Source organism: Cherax quadricarinatus, chromosome 85, assembly GCF_038502225.1.
Source record: "Cherax quadricarinatus isolate ZL_2023a chromosome 85, ASM3850222v1, whole genome shotgun sequence".
NCBI classification, from domain to species: domain Eukaryota; kingdom Metazoa; phylum Arthropoda; class Malacostraca; order Decapoda; family Parastacidae; genus Cherax; species Cherax quadricarinatus.
In genome coordinates, this window is record NC_091376.1 from 2,872,446 (window position 1) to 2,898,457 (window position 26,012).

Sequence of the window (26,012 nt, forward strand, 5' to 3'; positions counted from 1 at the left end):
TTTGTTTCAGCCATCTCTTATATTGTTTTAATGTCACCTTTGCACCATTTATAACATTTTCAATATATTTTTAAATGTTTATAGTACATTAGTTTACTGTATACTGTAATAAAAAGAATAGAGGAAATCAGCTCTAATATACAGTGAACCCCTGGTTTTCATCCAGTGTGGAAATCATACAATTCGGATTTCAAGCACTTTTTTCAGTGAAATTTCCCCTTGGGTTTCGTACATCTGCCCGGAAATCATCTATATCAGATGCATCCACCTGCCCGGGATGCTGCTTCTCATGCGTGCCAGACTCAGTCTGCCTGTCTCTCATTGAGTTAGCAATACTTTGAAATAGGCCACCATGGGCCAAAGAAAGTTCAGAGTGCCGTCTCTTTGGTAAAGAAGGTGAGAAACATGATAGAATTCAAGAAAGAACTTGTAGCAAAATTTGACAGTAAAGTGAACACAGGGAAGAGCTAGCCACTGAAGAGCTGCAAGACCTTTAACTGGAACAGCAACAGATCTCAGCTGAGGAAATTGCTTCAGAGGAGGAGGAAGAGAGAGGGAAGAATGTGCCTTCTTCAGTGATTAAGGACATTTGTGCGAAGTGGAGTGAGGTGTAGAGTTTTGCGGAGAATTATCACCCTAACAAAACTGTTGCAAGCCGTGTCTGCAACATGTTCAATGACAGTGTCTTGTCCCATTTTTGGCAAATCTTAAAGAGATGCCAGAAACAGGTCTCTCTGGACAGATTTTTTGTGTGACAGGGGTGCAGTGACTCTCAAGCTGGCCCTAGTGCCAGTAGAAGACAAATAAGGGAAGTAACCCTGGATAGGGCTTTGATACCTCAAGTCCTTATGGAGGGGGATTCCCCTTCCAAACAGTAACCTCAACTCCCTCTCCCCTCCTTGCCTTCTTCCATATGCCAACAAGAGTATTCAATAAAGGTATGTAATGTTTATTTATCATTAAAATTAGTCATTTTTATTTATTTGTCATTGTTTTCTGTATGTAAAACTATAGTTATTTTGTATAAAATGTATTTTTTGTTAATTGGATTTACATTATATCTTATGAGAGGTTTTCGTCCATTTCGGACTTTGGCCGACCTTCTGGAACGGAGTAAGGACGAAAACCGGGGTATTACTGTACATTATTTAGGTATTCACACTGGTCAGAGAGCCCGATGTAAGTCCAAGTCATTGGTAAATGAGTAAGTCGCTAAGTGAGGTGAGGCTATATACACACCCCTATGGGTTTTTTCTCTTTTCTTACTAGTTCTTGTTTATTTCTGCTTATCTCCATGGGGAAGTGGAACAGAACGCTTCCTCCGTAAGCCATGTGTGTTTTAAGAGACAACTAAAATGCTGGGAGCAAGGAGTTAGTAACCCCTTTTCCTGCATATATTACTAAATTTAATAAGAGATACAGTGGACCCCCGACATTCGATATTAATCCGTTCCTGAGAGCTCATCGAATGCCAAAAATATCGAAAGTCGAATTAATTTTCTCCATAAGAAATAATGGAAATCAAATTAATCCGTGCAAGACACCCAAAAGTATGAAAAAAAGTTTAATGCAATAGAATAATTACAATAACAATAACAATAGATTAATAACAATAGAATAATTGACACTTACCTTTAATGAAGATCTGGTGATGATTGATGGGATGGGAGGAGGGGAGAGTGTGGATGGTGTTATGTAATGTAGGTCCTGCTTGGCGATTTCTTCTGAAACAGGCCTGTTTTGTCACAATTAAACACTTATTCAGGTTTCAATCCTTCAGCCTCTATATACTCCTTGAATTCATGCACATATTTTTCAGCCGCTTTGTGGTCCGAACTGGCAGCCTCACCATGCCTTACCACACTGTGTATGCCACTACGATTCTTAAATCTTTCAAACCAACCTTTGCTGGCCTTAAATTCACTCGCATCACCACTAGTTGCAGGCAATTTCTTTACCAAATCATCATGCAACTGCCTAGCCTTTTCACAAATGATCACTTGCGAGATGCGATCTCCTGCTATCTGTTTTTCATTTACATATCTCTGTTTCGAAAACAAAGTTGCACCTTTTGCAAGAACAGCTTCCTTGATTGCCGTTTTCCTGCTCACTATAGTAGAGATGGTTGATTGGGGTTTACTATACAACCTGGCCAGCTCCGACACACGCACTCCACTTTCGTACTTTGCAATTATCTCTTTCTTCATTTCAATAGTCATTAGCACCTTTTTTCTCGAAGGGTTGGCACTAGAAGCTTTCTTGGGGCCCATGGTTACTTATTTTGCAGAAACAAGCACCAAAAACAGTGATAATGTAGATAATAGGAATGTGCCAAATGTATCCTTAGATGCGCGCACACTGGCTGGCTTGTAAACACTGGACACGTCTCGTACGAATCGCATCGAATAGTGATTTTTCGATTGAATGTCGAGGCGAAATTTTTGCGTTAAAATGCATCGAATGTCGGATTTATCGAATGTCGATGCCATCGAATGTCGGGGGTCCACTGTACTTTCGTTTTTCTTTTTCGGCCACCCTGCCTCGGTGGGATGCAGCTGGTTTGTTTAAAGAAGAAGAAGAAAGGATTGCTGTTATCCTGCATGTCTCAAAAACATGCAGGATAACAGGTATATCTTGCCACTTCTGCTTGCACTTAGGTCATATTACACATGCATGTACATACATGTATATTTACACATCCCTCTGGGTTTCTTCTATTTTCTTCCTAATTAATGTTCTTATTTATTTCCTCTTATCTCCATGGAGAAGTGGAACAGAAATCATCCTCCGTAAGCCATGCATGTCATATGAGGCGACTAAAATGCTGGGAGCAAAGGGGCTAGTAACCCCTTTTCTTGTATAAATTACTAAATTTAAAAAGAAAACCTTTAGTTTTTGACCTAAAAAGAAAAACTTTAGTTTTTCTTTTTTAGGTCACCCTGCCTCGGTGGGTTACTACTGATTTGTTGAAAAAAAAAAAACAATAAAGAAACTAAGAAACTTCCTGTATCTTTACCATGTTTTTCACTCATTCCATAAAACTAGAGACATTGAATCAGTTTGCAACAAATCATAGATTAACCCTTTCACTGTTGAGGCCCCTGCTCACAAACTTGCTCTCAGTGTTGAAGAATTTAAAAAAAAAAAAAAAAACTCATGATAGAGAATCTTTTCCTGATGGTAATGACACCAAAAGTACGAAATATGATGGAAAACTTATGGATTTGTGCTCTCGTGAAATTAGTGGTCTCGGCGATATTTACACATTGGTGATTTTGCCCACTTTCGGCTCTATTTTAGGCCAATTGCATTGTTCCAGTCAACCAAACTCAGCTATTTTACTAGAACTCCTTTCGTTCTATTGATTGAGTACAAGAAACCGCCCATTTACTAATTTCAACTATCCAATAAAGTGATCAGAAATTGGTAATTTTGACCAATTTCATTCACAATTCAAGGAAGGCCAATTTCAAAATAGGGTCCAGAATTAACAATGCAAACATTCCTAGCACTAAAATAACATTTTCTCTGTTCATTAGTCACGTCTCCAGGCCCCTCTTATATTACACTTGCTGTCCATTTTGATTTTTTATTCACACAAAAAACAGAAGACTTACTGTTATGCAGACTACTGTATTATTGTAAAAATGGTATAAATAATATCAGCGCATTTGTGAAAGCTTATTAGACCCACCAGTTGATGTATATTGGATGTGTGACGTGATTTGTTTACTCTTGAACATCGGCAAAAATCGAACATTTCTGCTACTTTGAGCTCAATTTCAAGGTACTTTTAGTCCATAAACCATTCAAAATCATCTCTATTTCTGTAATATATCTTCCCTTCTATCAAATGAGACCAAGAAAATGAGAATACAACCATAAATACCATACAAGAATACAGTGGACCCCCGGTTAACGATATTTTTTCATTCCAGAAGTATGTTCAGGTGCCAGTACTGACCGAATTTTTTCCCATAAAGAATATTGTGAAGTACGTTAGTCCATTTCAGACCCCCAAACATACACGTACAAACTCACTTACATAAATACACTTACATAATTGGTCACATTTGGAGGTGATCGTTAAGCGGGGGTCCACTGTTCACTGCAAAGTTGCTGTTTTCAACGACAAACGTGGTCAGTTTTTTTTTCTCGTTATGCACTGCACGCTGCAGGATTTTTTTATACTGTGCACACTGACCACTAAGACCCATTCTCTCATATGTAGGCCTATCAGCTTTCTCCCGCAATATTGGAAGCTGCTAGAATTTTGGCGTACTATTACTGAACTGACACTGGCTTGCAAGCCGTAATATTATGGGACCGACAGTGAAAGGGTTAAAATTGTGCCTGTCATGCATTCACTACCTTTTATTATTGTGAATACAGTAGTTGTTAACTACTTAAGAAATCTTACTTAACTGAAGATCACTGAATCAGTGAAGTATTAATGCATACTTTTAAAATTGTTCTCTTGTTCGTTTAGCTACCTCTCTTTGTTGTACATTTATTAACTCCTACTTAATAATCTATGTCTAGTTCTTAAGTAATCTCTAAATATTAGGATTACTTTGCCTGACATACCCCACATGCTAGTGACTTTTTTGTGCCTAACAATATTTAAATATTGAATTTATGCTGCAGATTTCCTTGTGCTTGTGTCTATGTTATTTTGTAGATGGTTGTATTTTGTATGATTGTAGATGAATGGTTCAAAGAACCGACAGGTTGTTAAATTAGACACAAGTTTATCCTTTATATGGACTGATGAAGCCACTGTGTGGCGAAACGTTTCCTCAATAAAGATACCCAAGAGTTGCACATGTGTCTAATTTAACAACTTGTCGGTTCTTTGAACCATTCATCTACAAACCTGTCAGACACTGCAACTTCTTGGGATCTTAATACTTGGGAATTCTTCGCTTGCCTAACCCTTGGGCACGACCTACTTCCACATTGAACAAATGTGACACCACCTACAACTGCTGCACCTCTCCTGCCATACGGTTTATAAGCTGCTTCTCTGCTCATATGCCGTATTCTATTCAAGATTGATGGACTGACCACATTGACTCAAGGTTGAGGGACTGATTACCTCATTCTCCTCCTGTTCTTCAAGTTTATCCTTTGTATGGACTGATGAAGCCACTGTGTGGCAAAACGTTTCCTCAATAAAGATACCCAAGAGTTGCACATGTGTCTAATTTAACAAAGTTTAATTGATAAATTACACACAATAAGTGGAGAAGTATCACTTTTTCACAGATGGGAAGCACATCACAGCTTCTCTTAGGTTTTGAAAAACTTTCACCATCACTAGTTGTGCACTTTGAGGCCATTATTAAGCAAAATTAGAGATTATTTTCAGGCCATGGTAAACTGTAGATAACTGAAACTGTGGAAATGAGGGTCATACTGTATTGTCTTGTGCATCTGTAGGTTATGGTAACTTAAGATTCATTGCTCAGATCTCTTCCTCACCTATGTTTTTCTTCATTGTGTGAATTTAGTGCTTACTCTTTTCTGCCACACTACTCCTTGATTATAATTATAGCTTGTATTCTTGCATGACATGGCACTGTATTTTTACTTGTATTCTTGCATGACATGGCACTGTATTTTTACTTGTATTCTTGTATCACATGGCACTGTATTTTTACTTGTATTCTTGCATGACATGGCACTGTATTTTTACTTGTATTCTTGCATGACATGGCACTGTATTTTTACTTGTATTCTTGTATCACATGGCACTGTATTTTTACTTGTATTCTTGCATGACATGGCACTGTATTTTTACTTGTATTCTTGCATGACATGGCACTGTATTTTTACTTGTATTCTTGTATCACATGGCACTGTATTTTTACTTGTATTCTTGCATGACATGGCACTGTATTTTTACTTGTATTCTTGCATGACATGGCACTGTATTTTTACTTGTATTCTTGCATGACATGGCACTGTATTTTTACTTGTATTCTTGCATGACATGGCACTGTATTTTTACTTGTATTCTTGTATCACATGGCACTGTATTTTTACTTGTATTCTTGCATCACATGCCACTGTTAAATTATGAAATTTTCAGTGAAATAAGTCAATAAATTATACACAAATAACCTGCACATAGGAGAATGAAACGATGTTTGGGTCCAACTTGGACCATCAGCTAGTCCACGTTGGACCAAAATGTCGTCATAAGTTTCATTCTCTTATGTGTGGATTGTTTTTGTATTGTTCAACTCATGGTATTGTTCATTGTTATTCTTTTTAGGTCTATAAATTATAAAAACCTTAATTCCTTCCTCAACAATGAAGGTCTACATAAAATTTTTTCAAGCAAATTTTAGTTCTTTCTGAATCATATTGAGGTCATATCATCAGATCAGTATAAAGAAGATGAATAATAATAATAATAATAATAATAATAATAATAATAATAATAATAATAATAATAATAATAATAATGAAAACAATAATGAAAATAATAATAATAATAATAATAATAATAATAATAATAATAATAATCATAATAATAATAATTTGAAACTGACATACACTACAGTATATGTAAATTTTTATCATAAATGCTTTTGTTGGCAATAAAAAGTTTTATTTTTATTAAAAAACACAATCAACTAATGGTTTTTGACTCTAAGCATGAACATATATGCTGGTGATATTTATAGTACACCGCCCAGGGAGGTACTACCGTCCTGCTAAGTGAGTGTAAAACAGAAGCCTGTAATTGTTTTACACGATGGTAGGATTGCTGGTGTCTTTTTTCTGTCTCATAAACATACAAGATTTCAGATACATCTTTGCTACTTCTACTTACACTTAGGTCACACTCCACTTGTATATGCAAGCATATATACACACCCCTCTGGGTTTTCTTCTATTTTCTTACTTGTTCTTGTTTATTTCCTCTTATCTCCATGGGAAAGTGGAACAGAATTCTTCCTCTGTAAGTCATGTGTGTTGTAAGAGGCAACTAAAATGCCAGGAGCAAGGGGCTAGTAACCCTGTCTCCTGTATACATTACTAAAGTTAAAAAGAGAAACTTTTGTTTTTCTTTTTAGGCCACCCTGCCTCGATGGTTTGATAAAAAAAAATTAGTACAGGTCTCCCTCAACATTCGTGAGGGTTAGGGGATCAAGAGCCTCATGAATGTTGAAAAATCGCGAATGTTTGGTGCCCCAATATATTGTAGGGAAATATAATACAATACTGCTTCCTTAACTTGTTGAACCATGAACAGTCATAAAATATATGAAAATGTCATAAAATATTGTACTAAATACATACATGTTATGGTTTAATAACATGTATGTTATTAATTATCACTGCCTCCACCAGTGCCTCAACCAGTGCAGCGCACTGCTCGTATTTTGGTACAATTTCTTTCTCAATTCTATCGTGTTTCTCAATTTCTTTACCAAAGGGCTGGCACTAGCAAGTTTCTTTGGGCCTATGGTTAATTATGTGGCAGTCGCACTCAATCTACAAGCACCAAACACAATGAATTATTGTGAAATGTATGGAAGAGCACGGAGACTAATGCCCACTCCAGCATAAACAAAGCCACACTGATGATGCCTCAACCCCTTCCTCCACCACTGCTTCAACCCTCGTATATTTGTACAATTTCCTTCTTCAATTCTATCGTATTATTATTATTAATACGACAGAATTGAGGAAGGAAATAGTACAAAAATACCAGGGTTGAAGCATCGTCAGTCAGTGTGGCTTTGTTTATGCTGGAGTGAGCATTAGTCTCCACACACTTCAAAACTTTTTACAATAATTCATTGTTTGGTGCTTGTAGATTGAGTGCGACTGGAGTGGTAGAGGCATTGGTTGAGGTAGTGGTTTTTAATAACATGTTATTAATAGTAATAATAATAATAATAATAATAATAATAATAATAATAATAATAATAATAATAATAATATAGGTAGTAGGTTGGTAGACAGCAACCGCCCAGGGAGGTACTACTGTCCTGCCAAGTGAGTGTAAAACGAAAGCCTGTAATTGTTTTACATGATGGTAGGATTGCTGGTGTCCTTTTTTCTGTCTCATGAACATGCAAGATTTCAGGTACGTCTTGCTACTTCTACTTACACTTAGGTCACACTACACATACATGTACAAGCACATATATACACACCCCTCTGGGTTTTCTTCTATTTTCTTTCTAGTTCTTATTCTTGTTTATTTCCTCTTATCTCCATGGGGAAGTGGAACAGAATTCTTCCTCCGTAAGCCATGCGTGTTGTAAGAGGCGACTAAAATGCCGGGAGCAAGGGGCTAGTAACCTCTTCTCCTGTATATATTACTAAATGTAAAAGGAGAAACTTTCGTTTTTCCTTTTGGGCCACCCTGCCTCGGTGGGATACGGCCGGTGTGTTGAAAGAAAGAAAGAATAATAATAATAATAATAATGTTATTAATAATATGTATTATTATTATTAATAACATATATCTTATTAAATACCACTGCCTCAACCGCTGCCTCAACCGCTGCCTCAACTGCTGCCTCAACTGCTGCCTCAACTGCTGCCTCAACTGCTGCCTCAACTGCTGCCTCAACTGCTGCCTCAATTGCTGCCTCAATTGCTGCCTCAACCACTGCCTCAACCGCTGCCTATACCACTCCAGTCGCACTCAGTCTACAAGCACCAAATACAAAGAATTATTGTGAAATGTTTGGAAGGCTAATGCTCACTCCAGCGTCAACAAAGTCACACTGACTGACGATGCTTCAACCACTTCTTCCACCACTACTTCAACCCTCGTATTTTTGTACAATTTCCTTCAGTTTTATCGTATTATTATTATTATTATTGTTATTATTATTATTATTAGCAGAAACAGAAATGTTTGATTCTTTGCTGTGTTCAAGAGTAAACATATGATGTCACCGTCCAATACCTGTCTGAATAGCCATTCCAATATTCAGTCATGAATGGGTTGACATTATTTATACTGTAGTTTAATAGCAAATAATGAACAAACAAAACACTCACCACACTGAGTGGTGGGAGGGATGGCTGCCAGTTGTGGGGTCGAAGGGAGGGTAGTAGGGACTCACAGGTGGCGGGAACTTAAATATGATTTGGCGGTTGGGAATTCACGAATGTGTGAAGCCCGCGAAAGTTGAAAATGTGAATGTTGAGGGAGACCTGTATTATATATACAGCCTCTCCTCACTTAATGATGGAGTTCCGTTCCTAAGACCACGTCGGTAAACAAATTCATTGGTAAGCAAGGAGCATACTATAATGGTAGTGAGTTTGTGTCAACCTTCTTTGATATTGTTTTAGTGTCACCTCTGCACCATTTATAACATTTTTAGTATATTTTTAAGTGTTTATACAGTAGTGCACTGTATAATGTAATGAACATAATAGAGGAAATCAGCTCTAATATGCATTATGTAGGTATGCAAACTGGTCAGAGAGCCTATCGTAAGTTCAAGTCATCAGTAAACAAGTACGTTGCTAAGTGAGGAGAGGCTGTATATGTATTATATATACGTATATGTATATGAAGTCAGCTCTTTTATAAAGATTTTCTATACAATGCATTTTCTTATAAATGTAGTTGAAAAAGTGCATTGAAAATTGAATAGCATATACAGTAGAACCCCTGATTCACTGATTTGGTATCTGCAGTTTCAGTTATTCACAGTTTACTGTGGCTGAAATATACTGTGGCTAAATATGTACTGTCATTTATTAAGTGCACAATAGAAGTAGGCCTAAAAATAATGCAAAAGTAAAAATAATAAATAAAAAAACTTGAAAATTGCCAAAAACCATCTTAAGAGCAAGGCAAGTGCTGAAAATAATAAACACGAATATAATTGAAAAGCGTTGTATTAGCAAAGGGTTCTAAAGTGAGTTCCAGAGTACAGTGGATACACTATACAAGTTTTAACAGAGTATGTTGAATTATTATTTTTTATTAACACACTGGCTGATTTCCACCAAGGCAGGGTGGCCCAAAAAAGAAAAACTTTTCACCATCATTCACTCCATCACTGTCTTGCCAGAAGGGTGCTTTACACTACTGTTTTTAAACTGCAACATTAAACCCCCTCCTTCAGAGTGCAGACACTGTACTTCCCATCTCCAGGATTCAAGTCCGGCCTGCCGGTTTCCCTGAATCCCTTCATAAATGTTACTTTGCTCACACTCCAACAGCATGTCAAGTATTAAAAACCATTTGTCTCCATTCACTCCTATCAAACACGCTTACGCATGCCCGCTGGAAGTCCAAGCCCCTCGCACACAAAACCTCCTTTACCCCCTCCCTCCAACCTTTCCTAGGCCAATCCCTACCCCGCCTTCCTTCCACTACAGACTGATACACTCTTGAAGTCATTCTGTTTTGCTCCATTCTCTCTACATGTCCGAACCACCTCAACAACCCTTCCTCAGCCCTCTGGACAACAGTTTTGGCAATCCCGCACCTCCTCCTAACTTCCAAACTACGAATTCTCTGCATTATATTCACACCACACATTGCCCTCAGACATGACATCTCTACTGCCTTCAGCCTTCTCCTCGCTGCAACATTCATCATCCATGCTTCACACCCATACAGGAGCATTGGTAAAACTATACTCTCATACATTCCCCTCTTTGCTTCCAAGGACAAGGTTCTTTGCCTCCACAGACTCCTAAGTGCACTGCTCACCCTTTTCCCCTCAAAAATTCTATGATTCACCTCATCTTTCATAGACCCATCCGCTGACATGTCCACTCCCAAATATCTGAATACATTCACCTCCTCCATACTCTCTCCCTCCAATCTGATATCCAATCTTTCATCACCTAATCTTTTTGTTATCCTCATAACCTTACTCTTTCCTGTATTCACTTTTAATTTTCTTCTTTTACTTACCCTACCAAATTCATCCACCAACCTCTGCAACTTCTCTTCAGAATCACCCAAGAGCACAATGTCATCAGCAAAGAGCAACTGTGACACTGTCACTTTGTGTGATTCTTTATCTTTTAACTCCGCACCTCTTGCCAAGACCCTCGCATTTACTTCTCTTACAACCCCATCTATAAATATATTGAACAACCACGGTGACATCACACATCCTTGTCTTAGGCCTACTTTTACTGGGAAATAATCTCCCTCTTTCTTACATACCCTAACTTGAGCCTCACTATCCTCGTGAAAACTCTTCACTGCTTTAAGTAACCTACCTCCTATACCATACATCTGCAACATCTGCCACATTGCCCCCTATCCACCCTGTCATACGCCTTTTCCAAATCCATAAATGCCACAAAAACCTCTTTAGCCTTATCTAAATACTGTTCACTTTTATGTTTCACTGTAAACACCTGGTCCACACACCCCCTACCTTTCCTAAAGCCTCCTTGTTCATCTGCTATCCTATTCTCTGTCTTACTCTTAATTCTTTCAATAATAACTCTACCATACACTTTACCAGGTATACTCAACAGACTTTTTTATTATTATCATTATTATCACACTGGCCGATTCCCACCAAGGCAGGGTGGCCCGAAAAAGAAAAACTTTCACCATCATTCACTCCATCACTGTCTTGCCAGAAGGGTGCTTTACACTACAGTTTTTAAACTGCAACATTAACACCCCTCCTTCAGAGTGCAGGCACTGTACTTCCCATCTCCAGGATTCAAGTCCGGCCTGCCGGTTTCCCTGAACCCCTTCATAAATGTTACTTTGCTCACACTCCAACAGCACGTCAAGTATTAAAAACCATTTGTCTCCATTCACTCCTATCAAACATGCTCATGCATACCTGCTGGAAGTCCGAGCCCCTCGCACACAAAACCTCCTTTACCCCCTCTCTCCAACCTTTCCTAGGCCGACCCCTACCCCGCCTTCCTTCCACTACAGACTGATACACTCTTGAAGTCATTCTGTTTCGCTCCATTCTCTCTACATGTCCGAACCACCTCAACAACCCTTCCTCAGCCCTCTGGACAACAGTTTTGGTAATCCCGCACCTCCTCCTAACTTCCAAACTACGAATTCTCTGCATTATATTCACACCACACATTGCCCTCAGACATGACATCTCCACTGCCTCCAGCCTTCTCCTCGCTGCAACATTCATCACCCATGCTTCACACCCATATAAGAGCGTTGGTAAAACTATACTCTCATACATTCCCCTCTTTGCCTCCAAGGACAAAGTTCTTTGTCTCCACAGACTCCTAAGTGCACCACTCACTCTTTTTCCCTCATCAATTCTATGATTCACCTCATCTTTCATAGACCCATCCGCTGACACGTCCACTCCCAAATATCTGAATACATTCACCTCCTCCATACTCTCTCCCTCCAATCTGATATTCAATCTTTCATCACCTAATCTTTTTGTTATCCTCATAACCTTACTCTTTCCTGTATTCACCTTTAATTTTCTTCTTTTGCACACCCTACCAAATTCATCCACCAATCTCTGCAACTTCTCTTCAGAATCTCCCAAGAGCACAGTGTCATCAGCAAAGAGCAGCTGTGACAACTCCCACTTTGTGTGTGATTCTTTATCTTTTAACTCCACGCCTCTTGTCAAGACCCTCGCATTTACTTCTCTTACAACCCCATCTATAAATATATTAAACAACCACGGTGACATCACACATCCTTGTCTAAGGCCTACTTTTACTGGGAAATAATTTCCCTCTTTCCTACATACTCTAACTTGAGCCTCACTATCCTCGTAAAAACTCTTCACTGCTTTCAGTAACCTACCTCCTACACCATACACTTGCAACATCTGCCACATTGCCCCCCTATCCACCCTGTCATACGCCTTTTCCAAATCCATAAATGCCACAAAGACCTCTTTAGCCTTATCTAAATACTGTTCACTTATATGTTTCACTGTAAACACCTGGTCCACACACCCCCTACCTTTCCTAAAGCCTCCTTGTTCATCTGCTATCCTATTCTCCGTCTTACTCTTAATTCTTTCAATAATAACTCTACCATACACTTTACCAGGTATACTCAGCAGACTTATCCCCCTATAATTTTTGCACTCTCTTTTATCCCCTTTGCCTTTATACAAAGGAACTATGCATGCTCTCTGCCAATCCCTAGGTACCTTACCCTCTTCCATACATTTATTAAATAATTGCACCAACCACTCCAAAACTATATCCCCACCTGCTTTTAACATTTCTATCTTTATCCCATCAATCCCGGCTGCCTTACCCCCTTTCATTTTACCTACTGCCTCACGAACTTCCCCCACACTCACAACTGGCTCTTCCTCACTCCTACAAGATGTTATTCCTCCTTGCCCTATACACGAAATCACAGCTTCCCTATCTTCATCAACATTTAACAATTCCTCAAAATATTGCCTCCATCTTCCCAATACCTCTAACTCTCCATTTAATAACTCTCCTCTCCTATTTTTAACTGACAAATCCATTTGTTCTCTAGGCTTTCTTAACTTGTTAATCTCACTCCAAAACTTTTTCTTATTTTCAACAAAATTTGTTGATAACATCTCACCCACTCTCTCATTTGCTCTCTTTTTACATTGCTTCACCACTCTCTTAACCTCTCTCTTTTTCTCCATATACTCTTCCCTCCTTGCATCACTTCTACTTTGTAAAAACTTCTCATATGCTAACTTTTTCTCCCTTACTACTCTCTTTACATCATCATTCCACCAATCGCTCCTCTTCCCTCCCGCACCCACTTTCCTGTAACCACAAACTTCTGCTGAACACTCTAACACTACATTTTTAAACCTACCCCATACCTCTTCAACCCCATTGCCTATGCTCTCATTAGCCCATCTATCCTCCAATAGCTGTTTATATCTTACCCTAACTGCCTCCTCTTTTAGTTTATAAACCTTCACCTCTCTCTTCCCTGATGCTTCTATTCTCCTTGTATCCCATCTACCTTTTACTCTCAGTGTAGCTACAACTAGAAAGTGATCTGATATATCTGTGGCCCCTCTATAAACATGTACATCCTGAAGTCTACTCAACAGTCTTTTATCTACCAATACATAATCCAACAAACTACTGTCATTTCGCCCTACATCGTATCTTGTATACTTATTTATCCTCTTTTTCTTAAAATATGTATTACCTATAACTAAACCCCTTTCTATACAAAGTTCAATCAAAGGGCTCCCATTATCATTTACACCTGGCACCCCAAACTTACCTACCACACCCTCTCTAAAAGTTTCTCCTACTTTAGCATTCAGGTCCCCTACCACAATTACTCTCTCACTTGGTTCAAAGGCTCCTATACATTCACTTAACATTTCCCAAAATCCTCTCTTCTCCAGGTGCATACAGACTTATCCCCCTATAATTTTTGCACTCTCTTTTGTCCCCTTTGCCTTTATACAAAGGAACTATGCATACTCTCTGCCAATCCCTAGGTACCTTACCCTCTTCCATACATTTATTAAATAATAGCACCAACCACTCCAAAACTATATCCCCACCTGCTTTTAACATTTCTATCTTTATCCCATCAATCCCAGCTGCCTTACCCTCTTTCATTTTACCTACTGTCTCACGAACTTCCCCCACACTCACAACTGGCTCTTCCTCACTCCTACAAGGTGTTATTCCTCCTTGCCCTATACATGAAATCACAGCTTCCCTATCTTCATCAACATTCAACAATTCCTCAAAATATTCCCTCCATCTTCCCAATACCTCTAACTCTCCATTTAATAACTCTCCTCTCCTATTTTTAACTGACAAATCCATTTGTTCTCTAGGCTACCTTAACTTGTTAATCTCACTCCAAAACTTTCTTATTTTCAACAAAATTTGTTGATAACATCTCACCCACTCTCTCATTTGCTCTCTTTTTACATTGCTTTACCGCTCTCTTAACCTCTCTTTTTTTCTCCATATACTCTTCCCTTCTTGCATCACTTCTACTTTGTAAAAACTTCTCATATGCTAACTTTTTCTCCCTTACTACTCTCTTTACATCATCATTCCACCAATTGCTCCTCTTCCCTCCCGCACCCACTTTCCTGTAACCACAAACTTCTGCTGAACACTTTAATACTACATTTTTAAACCTACCCCATACCTCTTCGACCCCATTGCCTGTGCTCTCATTAGCCCATCTATCCTCCAATAGTTGTTTATATCTTACCCTAACTGCCTCCTCTTTTAGTTCATAAACCTTCACCTCTCTCTTACCTGATGCTTCTATTCTCCTTGTATCCCATCTACCTTTTACTCTCAGTGTAGCTACAACTAGAAAGTGATCTGATATATCTGTGGCCCCTCTATAAACATGTACATCCTGAAGTCTACTCAACCCGGTGGTCTGGTGGCTAAAGCTCCCGCTTCACACACGGAGGGCCCGGGTTCGATTCCCGGCGGGTGGAAATTCCGACACGTTTCCTTACACCTATTGTCCTGTTCACCTAGCAGCAAATAGGTACCTGGGTGTTAGTCGACTGGTGTGGGTCGCATCCTGGGGGACAAGATTAAGGACCCCAATGGAAATAAGTTAGACAGTCCTCGATGACGCACTGACTTTCTTGGGTTATCCTGGGTGGCTAACCCTCCGGGGTTAAAAATCCGAACAAAATCTTATCTTATCTTATCTTATCTTACCAATACTTAATCCAAGAAACTACGTACTGTCATTTCGCCCTACATCATATCTTGTATACTTATTTATCCTCTTTTTCTTAAAATATGTATTGCCTATAACTAAACCCCTTTCTATGCAAAGTTCAATCAAAGGGCTCCCATTATCATTTACACCTGGTACCCCAAACTTACCTACCACACCCTCTCTAAAAGTTTCTCCTACTTTAGCATTCAAGTCCCCTACCACAATTACTCTCTCACTTGGTTCAAAGGTTCCTATACATTCACTTAACATCTCCAAAAATCTCTCTCTCTCCTCTACATTCCTTTCTTCTCCAGGTGCATACACGCTTATTATGACCCACTTTTCGCATCCAACCTTTACTTTAATCCACATAATCCTTGAATTTACACATTCATATTCTCTTTTCTCCTTCCATAACTGATCCTTCAACATTATTCCTACCCCTTCCTTAGTTCTAATTCTCTCAGATACTCCAGATTTAATCCCATTTATTTCTCCCCACCGAAACATGTTGAAATTAACATTTTATAACATAATGTTTTATATGCATTGGCAAGTGAGAAAAGGGCTGTGATATGCTTCTAAGATGATATTCACTCTACGGCTGTTGTCTGGAACCTAACTGCTGTATTAGTAAGGTATGCTTCTACTAATTATAAAAAGTAAGCACTTAATCGCTCTTGAAATGTTTTCATTTGTCTTTATTGTACCAGATTACAAGCTATAGAAACTCTGTTATCCCTGGGTCAGAAGAAATCCTTCGAGTCACTCCCCAAGCAACAGCAGGATGTCTTGAGCACTACATATGCTAATTTCCTACCTGGCATTCTCATGGCTTTAACTAGAGTTGCCACTGCTGATGAAAAGCAAGGTCACAAGGTTACAGCAGTAAGTACTGTATTTGTTACCTCAGTAAGAGTTTTGCATTAATGATGTACAGTGAACTTTCTTATAATGCTTCTCTTCATAGAGTGATTTTTTTTGTGTCTGTGAAAAAGTACATCTGGAATTGAAGAGCATGTGAAAAGACCATCATTATACATGCTATTTATTTCTGGATGCATTATTTCAATTGCATTTGCAAAATTGCTCTACTCTGGTAATTGAGCGTAGGTTTACAGGCAACCAGCAGAGAAGCCTGGCCTCAGACCTCTGTATTCAACTGAAGAAATCTACATGTACTACAGTATTGTTCACCACTATTATAGATCTCCCTTGCCTGGTATAGCTAATTTTTCTGTAAGTTAAAAGATGGAGGATTGAGCCTTCACTGCTTCTTGTGCTGAATAACTTAAATGGGTTTAGCTCTTCATATAAAGTATAATTATCATATACAGGAGGGTCCTGCTTTACAGTGTTTCACTAATGTAGTGGTTTTCAATTTTACCCATTCTTCATTTATTCAGACTTCCTACAATATATATTCACCACTCACTATAAGCTAGGGATGAAAATATTTTAAGGTAAGTAATGTGTGTACTGTATATGCATTTTTTAGGCCTAGCTCTATTGCTCACTTAATATATGATAGTGTACATATGTTATCAGGCTTTTAGATTCATTTGAAAGTGCAAATAGACTATGTTTCACTTTACAGCGATTTTTTGCTAGACAGTGGTAGCCCAGAACCTAACCTGCTGTATTAGCAGGGCCCTCCTGTACCAATAATATATTTTGCATTCCCAAAGAAGGAAATTCTTCACTTTTGCCATCACTCTCTGCTGTTGTTTTTAACATACCAGCTGTCACCCACCAAGGCAGGGTGACCTGATAAAGAAGAAAACTACAAGGTTTTTCATCTTTTTACATTTAGTAATTTATATAGTAGAAGGGGTTATTAACCCCTCTACTGTTGTTTATTCTTATTATTTATTTGATATTACAGCTTGCTCTTGATGCTTGGAGCTACTTCGTCATGCTGGTGATGAGAGATAACTTCCTCAGCAAACATGTAACTGCTCTGGGGGAGGGAGCCACTGTTGCCAGACTCCACAAACAGCTCTTTGGTGAAAAGGATCAAGACAGCAATAAGAAAACACAGTTGCCATCGAAAGACAACAAGTTTATGCTTCTCCAACCACAAGAGGTACAGATGCAATGTATCCGTTTGTTTTTTCTAATTATTCTCATGTACCTTAATGCTTAATTTGAATTTTGACTGCTTTTTTATACTCTGGGACTTGAGTTCTCAGGGTTGGAAGTACAACAGAAACCCCATATCCATGGATTTGGTGTCTGTGGTTTCAGTTATCTACGGTTTGTGGCCCAAAAATAACCCTTAATTTTGCTGAATAATGGCCTGAAAGTGAAAAAGTTGTGATGTTGGCAGTTCTTTAGAACGTAAGAGAAGCCATGAAATGCTTCCCATCAGTGAAAAAGTGCTAATTCTAGACTTTGCATAATTTATCAATTAAGCCTTATCATAGGTATGTATGTAAACGAAAAATGACATGTATGTACGTATAGGGGTTCACTACTATCCACTATTTCGGGTAACCACGGTAGGTCTTGGAATGTATTCCCTGCTGATATGGGGGGAACTGCCAGTGGTGGGCACAGCTAACCGCAAAGTTAGCTTTGCTGTCTGCTAATCCGCTAAAAAAATAGCTCCGCTAATGCTAAACTGCTAAACGGTTGAAAAAATTAGCGGAAGCTAACGCTAACCACTAACTTTTTCACATGAATTCAGATTTGGTTTAGTTTTTTGTTTTTTTACTTTTTTTTCAGATTCAGATTCATTTGTTTCTTTGCAAGTAGTACATTGAGATTATATTTTTACAATGATGGGTTGCAGTGCAGAGAGAGGCTCTATTATGCCTTGGCATTATGGGCTGACTTAATTCAATGACTTACTGACTACTTATCACTAAAGAAATTATCATAGTTGTACAGTAGTTCTATTAATAATAAGTGAATCTAATTTACACAAACAAAAGGATATATTCATGTATTCAAAAATGCTTTTTATAAAACATGATTCAGGAGTAGTTTTAAGTACTTTACAGACTTTTAGAACAGACCTTGAGAGCTAAGATTGAAAAAACTGAAAACTCACTCAGTACCACCACAGAAATTGTAAACATAAAGGTTTTAATGAGGCAAGATTGCCCCAAAGTAAAGAAAACTTTGATAAAAAGTGAAATTTTGTTAATTTTTTAGACTAATAGAAAGGACAGTGTTGGAAATAGTACTCATCTTGAATACTTGAGAATTAGTACCATTGTTGTAAAGTAATGAAGTAAAACTACTTGAGTACTGTACTTGTGTAACTTTTTTTGGTATTTACTTCCTAAAAAGTACTGAAATTACTCACTACTTTTACTTAAGTAGTACTGGAGTCTGTTATAACTTTTACTTCACTACAGTCTGATAACAATACGTTACTCGTTACATCAGTAATTTTTGAAAAGCTATAGTAGTAGTTTAATAAGTGCTTATAACTCATAAATACTTTATAAGATACTCCTCCAGCTGTTTATGGCTGACCAAAATCCTTCTGGCCAGGGTGTGGCGGGACATCAACATCTTGCTGGGGTTCAGCGTCATGATCAGCTTGACAAAGGTGGGGGATTCCACTACATGCAGCGGCAGCATGTTGCAGATGAATAGGTCCACAATCTTTGTGTCCAACACAGACTGATGGATGCTAGTGCTAGCATTGCTTTCCTACTACCAACAACGTGTGAATTTTTTTCTTAGCGGACTCAGAGTTAGCGGAACTTTATTTAACGGAAACTAACTGGTCCGCTAATGGTTTCTGAAGTTAGCGGAAATGCTAATCCGCTAAACAAAAAGTTAGTCCTGCTAATTAGCGTTAGAAGATTAGCGGAACTGTGCCCACCACTGGGGACTACTGTACAGTGCCTGCACTCTGAAGGATGGATACACATGTATCCATCATTCAGATAAACTGTGAAAAACCAAGTGTTCAAATTGAAGCATATAAGGAAGTTTTTGTTGTATTCATGGATTTAGAAAAGGCATATGATAGAGTGGATAGGGAAGAAATGTATCAGATATTGCAAGTGTACGGAATAGGTGGTAGTTACTTAAAGCAGTTAAGAGTTTTAATGAGGATAGTGAGCTCATGTTAGGGTATGTATGAGAGAAGGACATTGTTTTCCAGTAAAAGTAGGCCTTAGACAGGGATGTGTAATGTCTCTATGGTTATCATATTTATAGATGTGGTTGTAAGAGAAGTGAATGCTCAGGTGTTGGGAGAGGTGTGGGATTAAAATATAGGTAGCCCCCCCACATTCGCGAGGGTTAGGGGATCAAGAGCCTCGTGAATGTTGAAAATTTGCGAATGTTTGGTGCACAAATATATTGTAGGGAAATATAATAATAGCATTTACTTAGCCTAACAATACTTCTTCCTTAACCTATTGAACCATGAACAATCATAAAACACATGAAAACATGGTAAAATACATACATGTATTGTATATACATACATGTTATAGTTTAATAACAAATAATGAACAAACAAAACACTCGCCACTCGTAAGGTTAGGCAGACGAATTCTGATGACTTATGATGATGATGATGACAATGACGATGATGATGGTGATGATAGCCATGCAGTTACTGATGACAGTTGAATGGAGGTGATTACATGCAGTGGAACTGCATGGCATGATGAGTCTAGTGTGTGGATTCTAACTCTTCACTGCCAGCGTCACTGCTGGTAATAGGCATGGATCATCAACATCGCTAGAGTCAGAGTTAGCAACGGGAGTAGTGGCAGGCTTCCTTGTGAAGAACATTGTGATGGGCAACTGAGACCGTTTCCACTTTATGTCTACAAACAGAGTTTTGTAGGGAATTATCCTCCCATCAGTGTCATTCATCACCTTCAAAGCCCTCAACATCGATGGGTCTATGTCATTAAAAAATTGTTTGAGCTGTGCTGTCATTCTCATTGCTTACTCTAGTTTTTCAAGGGTAAGGAAGCATAAATACGATTGGGCGGCTGGGCATTCGCGAATGTTTGAAGCTTGCGAAAGTGGAACTTGTGTATGTGAAGGGCCACCTGTATGCAGAATCTAACTCAAAATGGGAGTTGCCACAGTTGCTTTTTCTTGATGACTCTGTGCTTTTGGAAGATTCTGAAGAGAAGTTGCAAGGGTTAGTGGACGTATTTGAGAGGATATGTAAAGGAAGGAAATTAAAAGTGAATATAGGAAAGAGCAAGGTGATGAGGATAACAATCAGTTTAAGTAATGAAACATTGGATGTCAGATTGGAAGTGAATGCGTTCATATATTTGGGAGTGGACTTGTCGGCAGATGGGTCTATGAAAGACGAGGTAAACCATAGAACTGATGAAGGGAAAAAGGTGGATGGTGCACTGATGAGTGTGTGGAGGTGAAAAGGGGAATATTTGAGAGTATTGTGATACCAACACACTTATATGGGTGTGCAGTGTTGTAGCAAGGAAGAGGCTGTAGGGAGTGGAAATGACATGAGGGCAATGTGTAGCTTATGCAGAGGATTTATAGCTTGAAGATTCTAAGTTGTGGGGTTATTAAAAGTATTATCCAGAGGGCTGAGGAGGGGTTGTATAGATAGTTTGGACATTTAGGGAGGATGGAGGGCGTATAAATCTGTAGTGGAGGGAAGGATGGGTAGGGGTTCATCTTAGGAAAGGTTGAAGGGAGAGGATGAAGGAGGCTTTGTGTGTGATTGGCTTGAACATCTACCAGCCATGTGTGAGTGTATTAGGAGTGAGCAGAGGAAAATGTTTGTTTTTGGAACTTGATGTGCTGTTGGAGTGCGAGCAATGTAACATTTATGAAGGGATTCAGGGAAACCAGTTAGCCAGACTTGAGTCCAGAAGATGGGAAGTGTTGTCTTCACTGGACTTGAAACCTGAAGGTGGGAAGTGCAGTGTTTTCACTCTAAAGGAGAGATACTGAAGTTTAGGTCACCTGGACTGTTATGTTATCACATTTCTGAGAAGATAGTGATTGAATGAATGATGGTGAAAGTGTTTCTTCTTTTTTCGGGTCACTATATCTCGGTGGAAGGTGATCAATGGATTAACAAATAATAATGTATTAGTCTGCATTCACCAATTTATAAAAAATTTCTGTGTCTGTTTTAATGGATCTAGAATTATTTTGTTGTCAATACAAAATTGACCCTAATTTTCTCAAATAATGGATTGATTTCATTAACCCTTTCAGGGTTTTTGACGTACTAGTACGCCTAAATTCTAGCACCCTCAAATCTAGTGAGAGAAAGCTGGTAGGCCTACATATGAAAGAATGGGTCTATGTGGTCAGTGTGCACAGTATAAAAAAATCCTGCAGCACACAGTGTGTAATGAGAAAAAAAAAAAACTTTGACCGTGTTTTTGGATTAAAACAGCGACTTTGCACTGTATTTTTGTATGGCATTTATTGTTGTATTCTAGTTTTCTTGGTCTCATTTTATAGAATGGAAGATATATTACAGAAATTGAGATGATTTTGACTGATTTTACAATGAAAAGTACCTTGAAATTGAGCTCAAAGTAGCAGAAATGTTAAATTTTTACCAAAGTTCAAAAGTAAACAAATCATGCCAAGCGTCCAATACACGTCAACTGGTGAGTCTAATATTCTTTCACAAGTGCGCCAATATTATTTATACCATTTTTACACTAATGCAGTAGTCTGCATAACAGTAAATCTTCTATTTTTTGTGAGAATAAAAATTCGAAGTGGAAAGCAAAAGAATGTAAGAGGGGCGTGGGGACATGACTAATGAACAGAGGAAATGTTATTTTAGTGCCAGGAATGTCTTTCTTGTTTATTCTGGACCCTATTTGGAAATTGACATCTTTTGAAATTTGTGTGAAATTGGCAAAATTGCTAAATTCTGACCACTGTATTAGATAGTTGAAATCGGTAAATGGGTGGTTTCTTGTACTCATTCGATATAAAAAATGGAGTTCTAGCGAAATAGTTATGATTTTTGTCAACTAGTAAACTGGAATTGGCCGAAAATAGGACTCAAAGTGGGCAAAATCACCGATACATAAACATCGTCGAGACTGCTAACTTTGCGAAAGCATAATTCTGTAAGTTTTCCATCAAATTTCATACTTTTGGTGTCATTATGATTGGGAAAAGATTCCCTATCTTTTCATAAGAAATAATTTTTTTTTTTTTTAAATTTAGGCGACCCTGAGAACAAGTCTGGGAGAGGGCCTGGGGACCCTGAAAGAGTTAATGATAGCATGTAAATCAGAGGCACTGAATACATGTACAGAAGAGCCTCACCTATAGACCAACCTCTTTTTTGTTTACGTTTTTGTTGGCTTCAAATTGAGCCATTGTTCAGCCATGGAACAATGACTCAGTTGAAAGCCAACAACAAAAATGTGAACACCAAAAATAGGCTCTGTATAAACGGGGCCATTCTGTAACTTTATAAGTTTTTTAGGGCAATTTATGGTGTTTAACTGAGAGCTTAACTGAGAAATAACAAGTGATGATGTGGGAGTCACATCCTTGTACTTGACTTCTGGAGGTGTTGTTAAACTGGTTTGTTCATAAAGAAAAGATGGAGCAGAATAGGTTCACCAAGATGGTGTATAAGTGTGATGGATGCAAGGAAGGACAGGGAACATCCCAGGAAGGCTTGAAGAAACAAACAAACAAACAAATTTTATTTCTTTGCAAAGGTTACAGTGTGTGATTACATTTTATATTGTTGTTAAGTGCAAAGAAAACCTCTAACATGCTGGGGCATTTTGGGCAGACTAACCCTAATGTTTACAGACTACTTAAAACTAGACAGGTTAAAGAGTGGTGAATTTTAATTATTTTACCTTATTACAGTGGACCCCCGGTTTACGATCAGCTCCCAATGCGACCAATTATATAAGTGTATTTATGTAAGTGCGGTTGTACATGTATGTTTGGGGGTCTGAAATGGACTAATCTAATTTACAATATTCCTTATGGGAACAAATTCGTTCAGTAATGGCACCTGAACATACTTCTGGAATGAAATAATATTGTAAACCGGGGTCCACTGTACTACAGTGAGGTAGATGAAGGTTTTGAGAAGTAGGAGCTTGAGTATCTGGCAGGCATTTGTAAAGATATTTGATCCGAGTGAATAAAGAAAATGAATTTTTAGGATTTGACCCACTATTGGAGTGTGAGAAAGGTATTTATGAAGGGATTCAGGATTTAGACAGAGTTCGGTCCTGGAGTTGGGATGTACAGTGCATACAGTCTGAAGCAAGGGTGGGGATTCTCTGGTTCATAGGTCATTTAAATTGCTGCACGATATCCACACACTCTTGTCAAAACAGTGTATTTCAGTTGTACTATTATACTATTGTAAAAATTGTAATATTTTTTACTACCTCTCTACCTATTTTTTATGTAATAATGCATAATTAAAATTTACCACTCCGTAACCTATGTCTTGTTTTAAATAGTGCGTAAGCATTAGGATTAGTCTGCCCGAAATACTCGTGCACATTAGTAGCTTTCTTTGTGCTTAACAATACTTTATTACATGTAAACTACAGTTTGTATACTACACAAAGATTTGATATTGATACATATTTCCTTTTTTGGGACACCTTAGCTGGGTGAGAAACAGTTGTGATAAAAAATGTAATGATGAAGTTAAAAGGTTGAAACAGATTTTGTCAGCAGTATAACCAGAGTGTAAGGGAAATAAAATCAGAGCACTTTTATGATGTTTCTTAATAATGTAATGAGAGATAACAGAAGTGCTTTGAATTTATTTTCTTTGTTTTTGAAGTTTTTTAACTTCAAAAAGATATGGTGACAAAAAAAAAAAAAAAAAAAAAGACACATTCACCATTATTTATTGTAGATAGATAGTATTAAATACTGACACTTCACATCATTATGCACCTTATATATATACTCATGTACTCTCTACTCAGGTAGATCTGTTTGTGACTTAAAGCCCACTGTGTGGGTGAAACATAGTATATAAAGGATCACATTATACTGCATTTGTGTCTTTACCATCATTCATTCATTAGCCATCTTGTAGTTTTTTCACCTTAATGGCTGCATCCCATCAAAGCAAGGTGATCCAAATAAGAAACACACTCACCATCATTCATTCTATCACTGTCCTTCCAGAGGTGTATCAGTATCACCATTCAGATTACCCTCTGACTGCAACATCTCTACCCCTCCTTAAAGTACAGGCACTGATTTTCCCACCTTCTGTACCTATATTCATATTCTGATATCACTAGTTCCTTGTAATTTGTTCCACAGTTTGTAATATTTTCAGAATCTGTCTTCAAAAACTATAAACATAGAGATTACTAGTGAGTGGGTTGACAAGACTGCTGAGAGGGTGTCCCTGCTGGTACAATCACTGGCAAAACTGGTGACGTACTCTCACTGGAGAGTACGACTTAGTCTGGTGCACTGGGCTCAACAGCTCATCTGCAACTGTTGCAGGTACAGTGTTTAGCATCTTAAGCATTAATCTAATTTGGTAGGATGGTCATTGGATTATTTTGTCATGACTATTTTGAAGTCTTTACCATATTGATTTTCAGTAGATCTTCTTTTGTTATTTTCTACTTAATTCCTCCACACTTGCTATGTCTCTTAGAATTCATTTATATCTTTTTGGAAACACTGTAATACATCATTGGATAATCATTATTTTTTCTTTCTTTCTTTTCAACAAGCCGGTCATATCCCATTAAGGCAGGGTGACCCAAAAAGAAAAACAAAGTTTTTCTTTTTCATTTTTCTTTTCAACAAACCGGTCATATTCCACTGAGGCAAGGTGACCCAAAAAGAAAAACAAAGTTTTTCTTTTTAAATTTAGTAATTTATACAGGTTACTAGCCCATTGCTCCTGACATTTTAATCATCTCTTATGACATGCATGGCTTACAGAGGAAGAATTCTGTTTCACTTCTTCATGGAGAATAGTCAGTATATTTTGTAAGTAAAGTTATGGAGATAAGTGGTATAAAATATCGACTAGATGGGATGATAGATGTTTGACCCACTGTCTGGGTGAAATGTGGTGTCTATTTTTCCAAGTAAAGTTATGTTGATTTTCCATGGCATTACATAAATTTTACCTCATACCTTTGGCAAGGTGGGGGGACATGGAAAAGTCCATTGTTATGCAATGTATTTTGGGCAACCTTAAGATTAAACGTACAGTACACTAGTTATAAAAAAGTATACTGTATTACCTAAGTGTACAGTAAACCCTCATATTACATGACCTTTATACAATTTAGTTACTACACAACCCTAAAGTGTAATCTAAGGATAAAGTAACATTAGTGCAGTGGACCCTCGGTTATCGGTCGTAATCTGTTCCAGAAGGTCGGCCGATAAC

At 38.0% G+C, this 26,012-nt stretch overlaps 1 protein-coding gene across 1 annotated transcript in view; it reads left to right on the forward strand.

The window, feature by feature from the left end:
* Positions 1 to 26,012, forward strand: part of LOC128703276 (Telo2 interacting protein 1) — a 104,615-nt gene that overhangs the window by 16,594 nt on the left and 62,009 nt on the right. Inside the window, exons 4-6 of the mRNA XM_070103517.1 lie at positions 16,363 to 16,537; positions 17,535 to 17,735; positions 24,933 to 25,105. Of these exons, the coding sequence (XP_069959618.1) occupies positions 16,363 to 16,537; positions 17,535 to 17,735; positions 24,933 to 25,105 (549 nt within the window). The remainder of the gene's footprint in view (positions 1 to 16,362; positions 16,538 to 17,534; positions 17,736 to 24,932; positions 25,106 to 26,012) is intronic.